Source organism: Kwoniella dejecticola, chromosome 3 (genome assembly GCF_000512565.2).
Source record: "Kwoniella dejecticola CBS 10117 chromosome 3, complete sequence".
Taxonomy (NCBI): Eukaryota; Fungi; Basidiomycota; class Tremellomycetes; order Tremellales; family Cryptococcaceae; genus Kwoniella; species Kwoniella dejecticola.
Genome location: NC_089303.1, coordinates 1,341,712 through 1,359,904, shown reverse-complemented (window position 1 = coordinate 1,359,904; position 18,193 = coordinate 1,341,712). Strand labels below are relative to the sequence as shown.

Here is an 18,193-nt window from a genome sequence, read left to right as displayed (position 1 = left end):
GTGAATACATGTCTGACTCACCCAGGATATCCCTTGACCTGTTCTTCAGCTTCCGACCACGTATTGTACACTCCCGTTTTTCGCCCATCCGCAACAGCATAGAACGCTGCTTTCGGCCTATGTACTCCTTTTGCAGATCAGCTATCATCGATTGGATGCTGCCTGGGTTCTTTCCAATCTCTGACTTCTTGTGGCCGTGAGAACGCAATGGATTCCCGAGATCACTTACATCCCTCTGTCGCCTTCCTGCGATACTATGACCGCAGGTCTACCGATAAAAGTGATCCTTAGATTATTGACAGTCCGCCAAAGTCGCTTGCTTAGATTCGCAGGTTTCTTATTCGGTAGGACTAGGATACGACGAGGGCCGGGCTTGGGACTGGGACCGGGGAGCGTTCGAAGTCGAAGTCGGAGCGGATTGTTGGTGGAAATTTGGGCCGTACGGGTGAGTGATGTGGGGGATTGTACAGGGTATAAGTGAGTGACTGTGATTCTTGATTCAGGTGTCGAACGACGAAGGGCAGTCCGGAACATGTGTCTAGGCAGATGAGTGACCAGCTCGAATCACTGGTAGGACTGACGGGCTCATCAGATCAATGAGAGGGACGAGGTAGTCTGGCTTATAGCTATGATCTGGCGTATTATGACAAAGTGTTGATGAAGAAATATAAATTACTCTGCGTTGACTGGATTCAACGCGGATCGAAAACAACATTAATTCAAACCGATTCCGACGGAATGCAGAACGCGAAGCTTGAACTTCAGAGCTAAATTATCCAATGTATTCCTATGTACCGATACCGATGTCTTGGGACGAGTCATGTGGGTGTGACTACCCAAGCCTCCCAGAGTCAGAGGTGGTATTGGCTGTACATGGTACATACGAACAGTCCGACTCAGCACGACATGCGATATTCCAGAAGCCCAAGTGTACAATGAAACACCCAGCAAGGAGTACTCCTCCTTTCTTCGTGTAAGAACGTAAGGACAACGTCATCGTGCAAAAGCTCTGTAGGCTATGCTAGATCGCATTGCCTACGAATCTGATGGGTGAATCCCCATCACATTGCCCTTTATGCCCCGATCGGGTGCGTAGCCTACGGATCTGATGGGTGAGTTCCCATCACTCTTACGCGAATGACGAATCGCCACAAACTTTTGCTTCTTCGCCTCACTCCCTTTCTGTCTTCATCTCACATCTTGCGAGTAATTTTGGACATGTACCAGTCATTTCGTTATATTCGGAGACTAGCTCCATTCATAAAGATATCCTGATCCCCAACTATCCTGATCCGATCAATGCACAGCATAAGACCGGACCATCTATATACAAAAAAGCCCCAAAATCGATCAACGACTTCCGGTCTTCTACACAAGATACAGATGTTTAGAACAGTCCGAGTAAAAGGTATATAGGGTTGGTTTTTCGTATTTTTATGGTATGATTGGTTTCGTTATTTATAAAAAGGAGATACACTAAAAGGACCAAAAGATATTGAAGGAAAGACACGAGTTTTACCTAAGTTTTTCTTCTAAGATACACATCTATCCACCATCTAGGTTTCAAGAGCTTGTTTTTCGAGATTCTGGGGGTTCGTCGAAGCCTGTTCGATTAAGCCCACACCCAGGTGATAGGCACTTGACCATCTGATTCAGATGCTATAGCGGTGAAAGCTCCAACGGAGAGATCGAGGGAGTTGTCGGAGACACACGAAGGACAGGCGTCGGCGACCATGGCAGTGACGGATTTACCGTTGTTGGTGTTGGTCAAGGTGATGTATTTACCGCAGTATGGGGAAGCGGAAGAGGTATCTTGCCACCATCCGTTGGTGTCAATGGCGATAACCTTGTCAGAGTCGGAGTGGACGGTACCACAGGCACCGGCGTTTCCACCTTGGTAGAAGTAAGTAGCGTAACCACCGGTCATGACGTCGCCGGATGATCCACCGGAAGAAGCGGCGGAAGAGGTCTCGGCGGCAGCAGACGAAGTCTCGGTAGGGGTCCAGGCGGCTTCGGAGGAAGAAGAAGAGGAAGAAGCAGCCTTGGAGTGGTGGCCGGCGTAGTCGGCAACGGCACCGAGAGTGGCAGAAGCTTCGGCGGAAGCGGAGGCAGAGGTGGCGGTGGCCTCGGCGGCGGAGTACTCGGAAGCAGCGTCAACGTCGGCAGAAGCGGTAGAGGTGGCGGAGACGGTGGCGGTGGCAGAGTACTCGGCTAAGGTGGAAGAGACCTCAGAGAGGGTGGTGCTGTTGGGAGTGCAGTAAGCGAGTCTGTTGTCGGCCAAGGTCTCGTTGGCGAGCAAAGGGTGACAGCAGTCGTCGAAGAAGGTGCTATTGTGTTGAGATGAACAGTCTAAGGCGATGTATCTGGCGTGGTCTATCAAAGGATTTCTCGTCAGCTCGATGTGAAGACAGTAGTGATGAGAAGAGGGATAGTACTCACAAACATCGTAGTCTTCGAGATAACCATCAACGTAGGTGTCGGGCTTACCTCTGCAAGCGATAGGAGCAGCAGAAACGATTGAAGCGGAAGCAACAAGGGCGAAAGTAGCGACGGTGGTGAATGAGTGCATTTTTGTTGTTGTTGTCGTTGGTAGTGATTGACTAAGTGTTTAGACTAAAGTGATTGAGTTGGTGTGAGCTCGGCTCTTTTTATTTGTCTAGTATCTAGTATCTATAAGATCTATGTCTATGTCTACGTCTATACTCTGCAAGAGTGATAGATTTTTTTGATTGCTTGATGTGTGGTGCGTGGTGTGTTTGAGAAAAAAGGAAGAAGAGTACCACTCACCTCGTGTTGTGTTAGCTGTAGTTATATATCTTTTTCCTCGAAGGAAGGTCGTGGTAATGTTCACCTTTTTCGGGTTTACTTTTTTTCGAGGTCGTTGAAAAGGGGTCGTTTACTGGATCGACTTCGCAGAAGTGATGGTCCAGATTTTGATCTTGATCGTGATCGCTTGTATCCGTTCTGTTAAAGGCCGAAAGGTTCGTCGGTTTTGTCGGTGGGTGATGTAGTGTACTTGGCGCTGAAAGAGCGTGTGTGTTCGGTCGATTCGAATCGAGTTGGGTGTCGGTAGACGGTGAGGGTGGTGGTGGTGGCGTTAGAGGACCAAAGGTTTAGGTAAACGTAAAGAGGAAGATTTTTGAGGTGTTGTGTTGTAGAAGAGAGAAAGAAGAAGAGTCAAGAGGAAGTCGAAAGAAGGGGGTTGATATATCTATCCACCCGTACAGCGTAGCATGGTAGTGAACTGCTTACACCCTAAAAATCAATCAACCAACAAGGATTCCTCTGTGCTGACGCGTGAAACACTGCGGAGTAACAACAACAGCTGCAACAACCAAAATCAGAAAACCGCGCCTGCGCCTGGATGCATCTATTTTATCAGGGTTCAGGGGTATCAACAGACTATTTGGTGATGTTTCGAATTTCTCGTACAAACGCTGTTCTGTTGACTTTTTATTCAAAACGATTATAGAAATCTACTGGTATCCATCATTTGCTTCTATCCTTAGTCCAGACTCGACCGATTCGCTTGAGCCTCCTATTCATACAATGCAACTCCGCACAGAGATGATACAGTCATATTGTATTGAATTGAGAGAACAATTAAGCACTCTCTGCACCGACTACTAAGCTTTGGGCCTTATTTCACTGGTAAAACCGAAACACCCCTTTTATCGAAATCACAGTTGACATTGGTTGTGACGCGTAAGGCGTAAGGCGTCTGTCTACCAGAAGCCGGAAGCAAGCCTTCCAAGTCGCGCCGCAGTTTATCTGTTGCTTGTTTGCAGAAAGGATAAACCTGCGGAGTAATTGGGTTTTTGCAGTGGACCCTGGAACCTGATCTTCATCATACCACGTTTTCGTTTTCGTTTATACCTGTATACTTGTAACCCCAAAAAACCGAATCACCGAATTGATTATTTTTATTTGATTTATTATCTAATCGCTAAAGTCTGGACCGTCTTAGAACCGATCACCTCGATATCTAACAAATAACAATAAAATGAATTGATCCGATACCTCATACCCTATTTTTATCCTTCCTTGTTACTGCGCTGTCAAGCCTTCAAAGCCTTCTTTCTGTCAGGTTAAGGGGGTCTATCACTCAAATCACCTAATTTATCGGAACCCCTATTATCTATCTATATCCATCGACGAAACCGGCGGTATGTATGTAATGATCATCTTCGGACGTATGTAATCGATATCAAAGCTTGACCGATTTCGGATATCTGGATATCTCAAGTGAGACATTCAGGATAGGCTCTGGGGTCTAGAAGATTAGACACCACCATCGATTAGACCATTAGTCTGCTTTTGCTCCACAAGTATGGAAACGTGCTAGTGCTAGCTATAGCACTCCACTGTTGACTGCCTGCCTGCCTGACTGATGCCTGATGTCGATCAAACACCGATCTGCAGTTCCCACGATTCCAAGCTCTCCGAACTCCACGCTGCAAAAGTAACCGAGGCCTCAGGACCGGGGGAGGACTGGACTAAGGCTTCAGGAAAGAGGGTGAGGAGGAACCGATCATGATTCCAAACTAATTATGATGTTCAGCTCGATGCGATCTTACTTTATTTACCTGACTTTGCCTCATCGGCCGGATAGCGGATACCTCGTTAGCCGCCGACGGTGCGACGGTGCGACGGAGTTAAGCTGTAAACATGTATGGAGGGTAATTTGTCGATACTGAGTACTTACTACTGTGCCCTCGAGCAATGAGAGATGCCTGTCGCACTGTACTGTCCTAGAAGTATATACGCTCTATTTCCCAGCCGAACATGGATTGACCGCACCTTTCTTAGTCGTGCCCACTTCATATTATACAGACCACAAGTCAAGTGGGGTCAACCCTCTTTGACAACTCAGAACATCTCACAATTCTGGACACGCCGGAATAATAGGATAAAGTGGGAAGAGACGAATGACCCCTTTTTCAACGATTCTTGGCATTTTGTCAACCAGACCTCAGTTCCAGTAACTCCCATTTACGCAATAACAGCGGGGAAGAACATTAGATGAAAAAGGGTTTGGCCTGGAAGTACACAAGGTCTATTTCGTATTTGCAGCGGTTCGATTTAGTTCATCCGGAAACAAGGCATGCTCAGATACCGTTCGCCAGTCGGGACATTCTGATACCGCGGCTCTAGTGTGGTATGATCTCGGTCTCGTTTGGACGCAGAATGCAGTACTGGACTGACTGTACGCACGCACAAGAACAATGCAATTTAAGGTGACGAGTGAATATGACTACTACCCTACCGACTATAAAGTGGCTTCCCCATCCACTGCCCCTGAGAACTACAGTATCATACCCTCATCTTCATCTGCTTCAACCTCACCATGGTTGCCATTCCCCTCCAGAACTCCTGATTCTGCTTCTGCTTCAACAACCATGGATACAGTCGGATCATCCAAATTCAAGGGTGGTTGCCATATTCGACTACATCATACAGCTCTTACTTCAGCCATAGATCCGAATGAAAAATGATGATGGAAAGGCGTTACTGTACACTACACTCACATCGTGGAATCATCGCTACAACTGGCGAATATCCTTCTTGCAGCCACAGGATTCCAAGCTACTGAATTGACGACGCTGGTATGGCCTGAAAGCACTTCGATCGGATTAGGCGAAGAGCCTTGCCACACGTACACATGTCCGTCTGCGAACAAATCCATCACCTAGATGAGCTTGACTATTCGGGTCTGACGGTATAGAATGTATCATATACACGCACCTTCACTCCCAGATAGGACGAAACGATCTTTCGGGGCGCCGAAACAGCTCCGTATCAGGAAATGCCCTTGAACATGTCCGGAATGTTTACGGAGATATCTCAGTCCAGGATCTATCGACCAGACTTGTATTTCCTGTTCTCAGAACCCGTTTATCAGTAACGCTCATCATGCTGTCACAACTGGAAGCTCTCACTCACATCGGGCGTACAACTGACGATGACTTTCCTACCATCGCTGGAGATCTTGATACTGGTTGTCTCGCATCTCAGGTCTTGGGACCAACTGGTAATCAGAAATTAGCATGGGATAACCCGGCGAATCCTTGTAGCGACGTACTCAATGATTTCATGATCCGCTATCCTGATCACTGCGATGGAATGCTCCATTGTAGCGTACTGGAAAGGCATCATTGGTCCGCCATTTGGTCCTATCGATGTGATAGGGCCTATGGTCTCGGTCTCGTCGGACGGCCGCGCCGACATGGACTGTTTGAGTTTATCGTTATGCGATACTCGCTTGAGAGGGGTAGTGATGGCGACTATGCGTTTTCCATCTGGGGTCACGACGAAGTCATTGAGCTGCAATGGGAACGTCGACCATTGACGTAGGAGGTTGCCGGTAGGTGCCTGAGAGGAGATGCCGAGTAAGAACATGGACAGTCAATGAGTGACTTAGAAACACTTACGTAGAAGACTACCTTGCAATCCATCGAAGCTACCACAAATTCCGAGCCATCAGGCAACCATTGAATAGCACTGATCGTATCACCATGCTGCGAGCTGGGGGATGGTCGGGGTCTTAACTCCCCAGACTGCATAAATTGATTACATCAGCTGTGTGACTCCAACCTAATCCCTCTATCATCAGCTCACCTTGACATCCCAGACATACACATTCTTGTCTGCCGCGATGACCAAAGTCTTCCCATCAGGTGACCAAGCCATGGAATCGACAGGATCAGTCTGTTCCTTGAGATGTTGGAAAGCTTTCACGCTGTACTGTGTCCCTTCCCCCTCTTTCGGCGTAGTCTGCACAAAAGCCAAAGTGATGAGCTCGTGGGTATCGCGACCTCCATATAGGTTACTCACCGTCAATTGCCAAATGACGACGGTTTTATCTTTTCCCGCACTAGCCAAGAACATGCCATCGGGACTCCATTCAATCCTCCAGACTTCGTCTGTATGATCCGCGAGGATGTGCGTGGTGACTGAAGGGAATTGTCCGCTTTCGCATTTGTGATCTGTATATAACGATATCGATTCCGGTTCTTCGTGGTATAGGCACGATAATTGTTGATGACGTCTGGCCTGATCAAAGAGAGTGGCCAGTCGTCGGGAGGGCACCATGACTTGTGGAGATATGAAAGCTGTCACCTTTGTCAGCATCTCATCTGGAGTCGGGTCTCAAGCGACTCGACTCACCTTGTAGGTGTTCTAGCAGTTGCCTTCGCGAAGTACCTTGCGATCCATCCCACGTTGCCCGTTGATACAAGTCCTCCTTATCAAGACACATCATGAAACTTTACGCTGCTCATCAGCTCGGTCTATACAATCAAATCGACACGACGAGACTTACCCAGATAGAGTATGCAGAACATCCTGATCTTTCGCAACTCTCGCCAACTCACCCCGTAGCACACCTAAAGCTTTCTTCTGTTGCCCGATCTCCAGATACTCAAGATACTTCTGCTGAGCGATCAGGAAATTCGCTTGATCTGAAAGACTCCCTGATACATTACCCAACGATGTGATTTTGGTTTTCCCGGAAGCGATACTACTGCTTGGTGATCCCGGTTCATTGTTGGTCGCGGGGCTGGGCGGAATACCTAATTCAGGTAATAAGGCTATTGCTTCTGACCACCGTCCACCTAATATTGCTAATTGGAAGTCTGTTGCATGACTTTCTGATAGTTGATACCCTGACTCGACTTCTAGTACGTCTGCTGCTTGACTGCAAAGGCCACAGAAGACAAATTAGCTAACGAAGCCTATGATGCAGTTTGGGCCAGCACAGATCGATGGAATCAGTCGACTCACTGATACCCTATATCCCTCAAGCCTTGCAACATCAATCTTACAGCCTCTTCTCTTTCGATGGGCATTCGTTTGCCACCTCCTACTCCAGGTCTTCCAGCCGGTCGCTTGCCTATCGGACGAGACTCGCGGTCATGCTCAGGAGACCGGTGATCATCATCCATCTCATCATCCGTATTGTTCTTATCATCATCGCCGCGAGATGCATGATCGTGCTCTGCCCAGTCTCGGTCATCTTCGTACATCAGATTGCCAGGTATGCTGACTGATTGGATGGCGCCAAGCACATGGGGTGGTAAGGATCCCGGACCGATAGGTGGGGTGGAGGTTGACGACGACGAAGCGTGACCATTTGATGAGGACGGTCCAGCTTCATTCTCGTGAGAGATACCATTGGTAGGACTTGAGCCGTTCGCATGAAGAGGATGGCCCATATTGCTGTTATGTATGAGTTTCCCCGGTGAGCTGGAAGCAGAGAGAGATGATGCTTTGACTCGTTGTTTGGGCCTGGAGTCCAAAGTAGAATCGTGGTTATCGCCCTCGGCTGAGGGAGATCGTGGTCGGACAGCACCTCGCTGCATGAGAGGAGGTCAACAGTCAGCAAAGGAGTACAGAGTCGAGGAAGGGTCGATGACGATGGGTATGGCGTGCATGTGCATGAGCTGTGAAGAGATGACGATATTACGAACGCAAAGAGAGGTAGAAAGGCACAAGTGAGAGTAAGAGTAAGAGTGGAAGTGTGAGTGAAAGTGCGACACTCACATTCAAGGACAAGGGTACAGTTTCACTCGTACTTGTACTTATTCCGACGGGCGTATGGTCAGGTGTCCGTGCTGAATTACCCTTTGCACTACCCTTGTCGTATTCTTCGGTGTTGTGATTATTGTTATTGGCTATGGCTATGGGAGATTGGTCGGTGGCAACTATGTTTGTACCTTGCTTCACGACACCCGAACTATCTTCCTCCCCTAGAGCTGAGCTTGAGGCAATCGTCGTCGCTCCGGTGTCGGTTGATTGGTCGGCGAGTATGTGGTCGGTTGGATAGGGAGGTGACAGGTTGACTGATTATCCGATGAGGGCTTCTACGGTTGCCCCCTTATTATCGTGTGATAAGATGGAATAGGTGATCTGTTTGGATCTGTCGGAATAAAGGTACTATACTTGTTGTATGAGAGTTGATTTATCGTTGAAAATGAGGTGACGCTTAGCATGAGCAGATGGTCCTAGCAAGACCTATGCAGCACGAGTGTATTCGCTGACCTTGAACTTGTTCCTTGTTAAATGTGAGCGGATGAAGGTCTCGGTAACTTTACTTCCATGACAGGTCTCACTGTACAGTACGCCAGAATGAGTAATCTACTACCATGGCGCGTGAGATGACGCTTTGATCAACTCTCTCACGTTCTCGTTATCATTTAATCCTTTATTTGTTAACCCCGCTTACACTCACCCTCACGCTTACCGCTGACACCGAGCACCGGTTCAGACTTGGGCCGTAGCAGTGTGTCATTGCGGACCACCACGCATCATACGTCTTTCAGTCGACAAAGGTTAACACCGACCATCTGTTGAGAAAGTTCCTCAGCTGAGTGCAGGCGAGCGACAAGTGAATCACAATGTCTTCAAATCCAATAGACGAGGACGGATTTCACTCGATAGCATGGGACGATGCTCCGCCTCGAACCGCTATTTCCCCGCATTCACCTTTTGACGAAGACGTTGGCGAAGGCTTTGAGACAATCTCATCGACCTCAGCGACGCACGACGAAGTAAACGCATCTGCGTCCACATCAACAGCCACACCCTCTGCAGCTGGACTCGGAGCTAGGCGGGAGGGACAACAATCGGTAGAGGCCGACGCAGCTGAATGGAACGGGCGATGGATGAGTATAGAGGTTCGAGAACCCCTCAAAGAGCACGAAGGTAGTAAGGATATGTATGTCTCATATGCTGTAAAGACGCAGGTGAGTGTTTTTGTATGCACCTTCGTCTGAGTACTTAACTTTACAACCTTCGGGCTGACGCTGCCCAATGACGCTCAGACCAACCTACCTACATTTCCGCACACTGTTATCGTGACTCGACGACGATTTCAGGATTTCGTCTTCCTGCGAGATCACCTGGTGAGGAGCTTCCCAGCTTGCGTGGTCCCACCAATCCCGGATAAACATCGTTTGGGTAAGTTTTTGTGTGACCGTCCGATCATTGCCGCGTTTGTGAGCAGTAGGAAAATGAACTGAATATTCGGACTTCACGCAGAGTATATCAAGGGTGATAGATTCGGACCGGAATTCATCGAGAGAAGGCGTCTTGAGTAAGTAACTCAATCCCTATCTTTCGACTGCGCCTGTTCTCCTTCCATCTCTGGAGTCCAGCTCGGCCGTGGCTGCTTCTGGCAACCGCTTCGCGAGCCTCCATGTCCTGGATCTCGCCTATGCTTTCTTCTCGTTCCTCTCTGCTTCTCCTTTCCCCTTAGCATTCCTCTCTCCCCATTGAGACCCCGACATCGTGCGACTGCCTTGTCTCTTTCACGTTCGGTTCTAGCATTTGCCGCGCTGTCGGCGTTAGCTGAAAAACATGCCAATTTCAATTAGCCTGCAACGCTTCGCAGATAGGATAGCAAGACATCCGACGTTACAACGCAGCCAGCTAGTCAACGATTTCTTACAGAGCACAGAATGGGTAAGTCACCAGTATACCATCTGAAGACGTTCAGAGGTCTTTCTCAAAGCTGATTCGCATGACCCCGCTATGATAGACTGTGGCGAAACATCATCACATATCTCATCCTCCACCTGAATCCCATTCGTCGCTCATGGATTCGCTGTCCGACACATTCATCAACGCCTTCTCGAAAGTGCGTAAACCCGACGGCAGGTTTGTGGAAATGGCAGAGGAGCTAGAGCGCTTTGAAGAGGGTTTGACCTCTGTCGAGCGATTAGTAGGACGAGGCAAAGGCAGAATTGATGGTCAGTCATTCCAACCCCCATCAGAAGGGTGTCATGCTGATATCTGACGAGTGATGCAGATCTGTCAACTGATTATCAAGATATGGCGGCTGCTTATCAAGGCTTGGGTTATCTCGAATCAGGCATCACCGAGCCGTTGAACAGGTTCGCTGAGAAGATGTTGGATTTCTCTGCCCTGTTGAAGCATATGGTGAGTATCCATCAATCAGTACAACCGTTCCGCATACCTCCATAATCACTCTTCCAAAGCCGAGCTGGGAAGCGCGAATATTGGCTGATACTACTTTGCAGAACCAATCCACGGTCGAACCATTCCTAATCCAATCTCACTCGTTATCAGCCTACACAGCATCTCACCGAAACGTCATTAAACTCCGCGATCAGAAACAACTGGATTTCGAAGAGCTTTCAGCGTACTTATCTGCCATAGTCTCCGAGAGGGATCGATTGGCAGCGTTGAATTCTGGACATTCAGCTGCGCCCGTCGGACTGGGCACGTATTTGCGGGACCAAGTTGACAAGCTCAGAGGGACCGATGATATACATACGAGGCGGGAAAGGATCCGTAAGATGGATGGAAAGATCACGGAGGTGAGTGTGATGGACACGCATCTGTCTCTGTTTCTGTACCTGTAATTGCAGGGAAAAGTAGTCTTGAAGGGGATCAAGCTGATATTGTTCCGACTTCCTTGGTTCTAGCTCCAAGAAGCAGTGACTACAGCCCACGAAACCTCCACGGCATTCTCTGACGAAGTCTTGAAAGAACATACGGTCTTCGAACTGTCCAAGAAAGAAGAGATGAAAGAGATCTTGCAGACGTATGCGGATGGTCAAGTGGAGATGCTTCAGCGTGCGATGGACGATTGGGATCGAGTGAGTCGTTGTCAATCCATCGGTCATGAACCAACAAGGTGTCTGCTCGTTTCTTGTAGCTTCCTTGCTAATGAAAATGAGATGTTGGGTAGATTATTCCCCTGCTGCAGAGAATTCGGGTCGATGTGTGAGATCAGAATAACTAGCGCCTTACAGGGGCACGTTTCACCTGACTGGTGCATCTGATCTGACTGGAATATGGCTCAATGTTCTTTGACTTGACTCGGTGTGATCACAGAATATTGATATCTATGGTCAATTTATCATTGTGCAAATTGATTTTGTCTTGTTGTACTGTAAACTAGTCCCACACATGAAAATCATGTCTGTCACCTGTCCACCGGACCCTACCACAATCTCATGGACAGTGATCATACGCAGCAGTGTCTGTTCATATTATTTTGGCATGACAGGAAGCGCGCGACTGGCATGATCATGCATGAGCATATACAACAACATAACGAATACCGATAAATCGATTCTAGGTATCTGCCGATCCAGCCGTTCAATGTTTGGCCTGATCGCGATGGATCAGCAGCTAATGTATCAATACTCTCCTCGAGAAGAGTAGGATCGAGAAGATCTTCAGACTACTATAGGATCCACACTCCCGTTCGACTTCTCTGCTTCTGTCTGATTGCTATTCCCACTCCCATTCACATCCCCAGCGTCATTCCCATTCCCATTGACATATGTATGTCCATTCGTCTTCCCAACTCCATCTACATCTACATCTATGTTCGACGAGACCGATGCTGTCGTGTCCACCAGTACGGCCTCGCGCAAGGGCAATTTGGAAGCTATGAAATCTTTGATTTGAGGTAAGACGTCATTGAGCAAATCGACCACTTTCGCTTTTTCTGCATTACACATCGATCCGCCGTTATGTCAGCCCAAGCAAACCCCACTGGATGTGGTCCTGCTGATAGTGGAGAGTAAGCTGAAGTTGGGCGTCACCTACCGGAAGTGAAGATCTGTCCGCCTAATCTCTTCTGTATTCGTTCTTCCTCCAAGATAGGATGGGAGGAGGGGACATATATCCTATTTGACTATTCACAGTACAATCAAACAACCACAATCAGCACGGATCCGTGCGGATATCCACCAAAACACCGACATGCCGATACCTGGATGTTTTGAGACGATTAACACAAGTGTAAAATTTGATGATACACACCTTCCTGAACCATGCGCGCCTTGTATCGTTATTCGGATCAGGCCTGACCAACGAATGTAATCCCGCTACTTGAACGACAGCTTTGACCTTCTTCTCGACTTCTCTATGGTTCACCAGATCCATGATCGTCTGACATCCCGTTCCGTGGCCTATCAGCACGACGTTGTCTGCCTCCGACAGTCTATATCAATATGAGAATTCGAGTGACTCCTCAGCCTGTCTGCTCCTGGTACCACGAGATCATCAGAAAAGAGCAAGGCGTACTCAATGTAATTATCCCATATATAACGTATCAATCGGGCTTCCAACGCCGGACCATTTTTCGATACCATCCTGGGCCCCTCCTGATTCAAACGATCTTAGCTCTCCATGTACCGATATACGACGCCCCGGGCGAAGCTGACTCACCGAAGCGAAATGCGTAGGCAACTGCTTCAATACATTGATATCTATGAGGTTGTATCCTTCCCTTTTCACCCAGTTGACTATTTCGTCGCTCGTATTTATCTGGAGCATCATTCAGTCTCAGCGTGGCGCTCATCATACATCCATTTGCTTCAACAATAACGATAAGACAAGGTTGTATCACACACCAGGTAGCTATTGGCTAGGTGGACATTTGTACTAGCCACTCCATCTGTTTCTACCCTCAAATTGCCGCTGCCGTTCTCACGATCAGCCAGGTCAACTCGACATGAACCCTTGCACAGGAACTCACAAGTCATGTACGAACACCACTAAGACTCCTTTCGGCCCAGCATCATATACGCCCTCGCTACAAAGCACTTGGCCTCCAAATGTATTTTCTAGCTCGGAATTAGCTAATGGGATCTGGAATAGCTGGTGCTTCTCATACATGTGCCATGAGCGATGTAATTTGAGCAAGTCGGGTATACTGGTCACAGCAGATGAACCATCTTCGAAAGCTGTGACTGGCATAGATCATCCGATCAGCATCATCGAGCGTTCATTGAGGGATTCAGGTAGAGGCACTATTTCACTTACTCTCCGGGGGTTCACAAGCTTTGACATCAATGCTCTTCCAGTATTTCGACTGCACTTTGGCGCACTGGTATATCACCTCCGTCGCCACTTCTGACGCTTGATGAGCTTCCAGCTCCGCGGGTGTCTCTCCAAGGAGGACTTGCGCCACAGCTAATGCTGAGTCGGAGATTGCTTTCAGATTGTAGCCTCCCTAATCCATTCAAGTCAGCTCCATTTATTCCGTCACGCAAGAAGAACTCACTTCAAGGGCTACCACCAATTTGCCGCCTGCCAGTGCACTCAGCATGTGCGTCATATGACCATAAGCTGCCGGTGTAACGTGACATTCTCCCAACCTATCTCCATCGGCCGCGTCGAATCCAGCGGAGACTGCCAAGGGAACAAGGAGAGATCAGAAATTTGTTCGGACAGGATGTAAGCACGACTCACTGATAACTAAATCAGGCGCAAACTCGTATGCTATAGGCATGACTATACGCTGGAAAGCATATATATAATCCGCATCGCCGAATCCAGGACCTGGCCACGGTATGTTGACAGATCTGCGGCGAGAGACACGGCATCTTTAGGCATCTTCCTCCCTTATTTCATCCAAATTGGTAGAGAGTACTCACTTTCCCTCTCCAGCGCCCGAGCCCACCATGTCTAATGCTCCAAAGTCACTCGTAGGGTAGAACCTTCCTCCGTCGTGTCGGTGTAATGATATGTAAAGTACGTCCGGATCATCCCAGAAGGCTCTTTGCGTTCCATTTCCGTGATGCACATCCCTATCGCCCTGAGGTCAGTTCCATGCGCTCAAATGGCAAATTCAATGCCGGAAAGGGGTCTCAATCCAGACCACTCACCAATCCAAAATTAACACCTTTTTCGCAAGTCCCTTCCTTTGCACTTCCCTCGCGGCAACCGCGACGTTATTGAAGAAACAGAAACCCATATGTTCGTCTGGCTCAGCATGATGCCCCGGCGGACGGACTATGGCAAATGCGTTCCGCACTTCTTCCTTGCAGACCGATACACACGCTTGGATCACTCCTCCGCACGACAGCCTTGCGCAATGTGCTGTTTCTCGGCAGACATAGAGGGAAAGCTGTTCGTAATATTGTTTCGATTCCTGGATATACTCATCCGACAGATCTAGATCACATCGCGTGACATCAGCTCAGCCTTCGGAGCTTGGAACCATTCCATTCGATTCTGTATGTTGTATCACGGCTGTGAAATGAAATCATGCAGTGTTTGTCGACTTACTCTCTGTACCTTGCACTTTGTTCCATAAATCCTCTCCGTGAACCAACATGACCTGTTCCATGACCACCTGACCGAACTCCAATTTCAACATCCTCTTTATCAGACCCTGTTCTGCCAACCTCGCGAAGATCCGCTTGATCCTCATAGGCTCTTCAGGATGTCCCGCACCATTATCAACTACATGTTCGGCAGTCGGTATGTACCCTTCTTGACAATGCAGCATCATCATGGGATCGTAGACATATCCCGTCCTGTATATCCTGGGCCTTTCAACTGTTCTTGTGTCCGTTTGCGCAGGAGTCGGTTGAAAGGCCGGTGGGCGGCTAGCGAATATCGCCAATGGATCTACGGTCGCGGGATAGTGGTTGTCGTGATTATTGATAGGAGTGGACGATTCAGCTTCATTGGAGGCGCTTTGAGGTGGGTGGTTTCCATTGCTTAGAGCTGCCGGTGAGATGGTTTGAAGGAGCTCTGATGATGTTTGCTGTGGATTAGACTGCAGATGGCTTTCTCTCGGTAGGATGGTACTTGTCTCGATGGTTGTCGTAGTTGTCTTTTCTACAATGATGCCTATTTCTTCGGAAGCTCCTTCGGGACCGTCGGGAGCAGCCGGAGGATCGACATCCATGGACACGTCAGCATCTTTGGGCATTTGCACCCCTGATGACTGAGCTTGGTGATCTTCCAAGCTAGAAGAGATGTTCTCGATGAGTGAGGCGTCGCCATCGGCTTGACGTGAAGTGGGTGAAGTGTCAACTTCCATATAGCCTGAATCCGACATCTTGCTTGTCAACTATAAAAGTAGAGAGGAAAAGAACAGATCAGCACGCAAGCTAAGTTTCGATAACACTGCGAAGCGACGTACATAATCTGAGTCTATTTCAAGGAACCCACGCAAAGTGGGACACCGTCGTCAAAGATGCCACAAAGGAAGAAGGGTAGATGGATGACTGGATGACTGGAATCGTTGACTTTGTGATTTGCTGAAGCAAGTTCAGGGACCCTTTGCGGCCGAGCATTAGTGAGACTGAATTGATATTGCTGGATGACTTGATTCCTGGACAGTCCGTCAGAGGCCCGCTGTGACTAGGCAGGTGGACAAGAGCTGAGAGAGATTTTCGGGCATCCCAACATCAAGGAAAGGAAGAATCCATCCGATTTTTGTTATTGATACGCGAGTGCGGGTTGATTCGACTACCTTATTTGGGTTAACCGGTTACATCCGTGCAACCTGTATGCCTCATCATAGGGTCGCAACAATTACTTGGTTGAGCTTTTCATCCCATCTGTCTCATGGTGGACTAACTCTAGACAAGATATGCTTAACACAGGTCATCTGCAGATGCATGAAGGAGACCTGGAAGACAGGCGTATAAAAGATAAAAGATCGAAAACGAAAGTAGATAAATCCACAAAAAGGAGCTGTTGAGACAGAGAAATTACGAAAAGAGGTATAAGAGATTCAAAGCTAGATCAAGCTGAGACCGAAGTACAAAGAACGAGAAGGAAATCAAAGTCGGTACAAGATCATCTCCTTACTCTCCGTTCAAGCTAGGAATACCTTAAGCCTTCTTGGCGGGAGCAGCCTTCTTCTTGGGAGCGGCAGCCTTCTTCGGGGCGGCTTTAGCACCGGCAGCGGCTTTAGCTAATGAGATGAAAGCGATACGTCAGTCTAGAGCATGATAGCAGTGAGAGGCATGGGTATGGCTGACCAGCAGGAGCCTTCTTAGGGGCAGTGGTCTTCTTGGCAGCGGGCTTCTTAGCGGCAGCGGTGGTGGTCTTCTTGGCGGCGGCGGGTTTGGCAGCACCGGTAGCGGTCTTGTTGGGAGCAGCTGGCTTCTTGGTGGTGGCAGCAGCCTTCTTGGGAGCAGCGGCCTTCTTCTTAGGAGCAACGTTCTCCTTACCGGCAGCCTTGGCCTAGACAGAGGAATCAGCCAAATGAAATATGGTAAAAGTCGAAGATGGAAAAGCTTACCTTGGGGGCAAGCTTGACTCGACCGGAGATACCGTTAGGAAGGATGAGTTCCTTCTTCTCCTCACCCTTCTTGATGGCGTTGGACAAGTTGTTGGTGTTTGAGGCTGAGCTCATGTCGATCTTGTAGGTATCGGCAAGGTACCTGTACGGACTCTGTATTAGCATCATGCTGGCATGCACCAACAAAGGAATAATTGGTGGACGCGAGACTTACTTCTTGATAGCAGGTCGAGAAACACCTTTTCTAGCATCATCGGGGTGAGCTTTGACGGCCTCCTATAGAAGACAGACAGTTAATTAGCGTTCTGTGCAGACCAAGGATACCAGCTGGAAAGGGTGCGAAAAGTTTCCGAAAGAGGCAATTTGACGATGAGGTTTGTCCAGCGAGCATGAACATGCATGGAGACTCAAGATTCCCACGGAGTATGCATAAGGGACGAAGGCGGCAGTGTGTAGATTGCTGAGGCGATAGATGACGATTGAAGGGCGGTATGATGGATGGAAGAAAAGGGTGACGAATGGTTGAGTCACGCGCGCATGGGAAGAATGAAGGAGGCTTGCTCCAACAGTCATTCATTGCGCCAGATCAAGACGTCGGAGGCCTGCAAGATCTCGCACAGGAGAGCAGGATAGCGAGATGGACGGGTAAGACGAGTAGTCAAGCGGATGGATTAGGGGGAAGCGAGCAGCGGTGGGAGAGTCGAGGAACATTCATCCCCTTCCTGTCATCCGGTTCTGATGGGTCGAACCGCCAACTCGTATCACCCTGCAATCGCTGAATCGTATGCTACCGTCCTCAGACTTCGCATAGACTCCACCAAGTATGGCATCGAGGAGTGTGAGGAGTCTCGAGGTTCCAGCTTGCCCCGAAAGCCCGCCAGGCAATCGACAGATAGACGAGGGTTGGAGCGAGAACGGAGGTTTTGATGGCGACGAGGAAGGTTAACTCACTTGGATCATGGCCAAGAAGGTAGGGTGGGTAGCGGCCTTCTTAGGGGCGGCGGCTTTCTTGGGAGCAGCAGTGGTAGGAGCCATTGTGAATGATTTCTTTGTTGTGGATTGGTTTAGTGGCAAAGAGCTGTTCGGTCGGATGGATGACAATGGTATCGACGTTGAAAACAGTGGGATTGATTGATAGAACAGATTCGTTAGCTTATACGTCTTTCT

The 18,193-nt window shown here is 48.6% G+C and overlaps 5 protein-coding genes across 5 annotated transcripts; 1 reads left to right on the top strand and 4 right to left on the bottom strand.

Annotated features, from left to right (window-relative positions):
* Positions 1 to 1,612: 1,612 nt before the first annotated feature.
* Positions 1,613 to 2,569, bottom strand: I303_102883 (uncharacterized protein; the record flags this gene model as incomplete). The annotated part of the gene is made up of 2 exons (XM_018406229.1): positions 1,613 to 2,373; positions 2,440 to 2,569. The coding sequence occupies 2 exons, from the start codon at positions 2,567 to 2,569 to the stop codon at positions 1,613 to 1,615; spliced, it is 891 nt and encodes a 296-aa protein (XP_018264723.1).
* Positions 2,570 to 5,305: 2,736 nt separating this feature from the next.
* Positions 5,306 to 8,360, bottom strand: I303_102882 (uncharacterized protein; the record flags this gene model as incomplete). Its single annotated transcript, XM_065968645.1, has 11 exons — positions 5,306 to 5,447; positions 5,529 to 5,670; positions 5,746 to 5,878; positions 5,944 to 6,028; positions 6,083 to 6,372; positions 6,432 to 6,557; positions 6,619 to 6,774; positions 6,835 to 7,112; positions 7,168 to 7,265; positions 7,322 to 7,696; positions 7,783 to 8,360. The coding sequence occupies 11 exons, from the start codon at positions 8,358 to 8,360 to the stop codon at positions 5,306 to 5,308; spliced, it is 2,403 nt and encodes an 800-aa protein (XP_065824717.1).
* A 1,035-nt stretch (positions 8,361 to 9,395) lies between these two features.
* Positions 9,396 to 11,752, top strand: I303_102881 (sorting nexin-4; the record flags this gene model as incomplete). Its single annotated transcript, XM_018406227.1, has 9 exons — positions 9,396 to 9,743; positions 9,822 to 9,957; positions 10,039 to 10,093; positions 10,374 to 10,461; positions 10,538 to 10,748; positions 10,808 to 10,938; positions 11,040 to 11,339; positions 11,448 to 11,621; positions 11,714 to 11,752. 9 exons carry the CDS (start codon positions 9,396 to 9,398, stop codon positions 11,750 to 11,752), a joined length of 1,482 nt encoding a protein of 493 aa, XP_018264721.1.
* A 454-nt stretch (positions 11,753 to 12,206) lies between these two features.
* Positions 12,207 to 15,832, bottom strand: I303_102880 (uncharacterized protein; the record flags this gene model as incomplete). The annotated part of the gene is made up of 13 exons (XM_065968644.1): positions 12,207 to 12,481; positions 12,583 to 12,670; positions 12,799 to 12,979; positions 13,063 to 13,142; positions 13,207 to 13,305; positions 13,392 to 13,458; positions 13,517 to 13,730; positions 13,804 to 13,993; positions 14,045 to 14,172; positions 14,233 to 14,345; positions 14,418 to 14,570; positions 14,649 to 14,937; positions 15,052 to 15,832. The coding sequence occupies 13 exons, from the start codon at positions 15,830 to 15,832 to the stop codon at positions 12,207 to 12,209; spliced, it is 2,658 nt and encodes an 885-aa protein (XP_065824716.1).
* Positions 15,833 to 16,613: 781 nt separating this feature from the next.
* Positions 16,614 to 18,061, bottom strand: I303_102879 (uncharacterized protein; the record flags this gene model as incomplete). The annotated part of the gene is made up of 5 exons (XM_018406225.1): positions 16,614 to 16,696; positions 16,764 to 16,968; positions 17,027 to 17,168; positions 17,241 to 17,302; positions 17,978 to 18,061. 5 exons carry the CDS (start codon positions 18,059 to 18,061, stop codon positions 16,614 to 16,616), a joined length of 576 nt encoding a protein of 191 aa, XP_018264719.1.
* Positions 18,062 to 18,193: the final 132 nt, after the last annotated feature.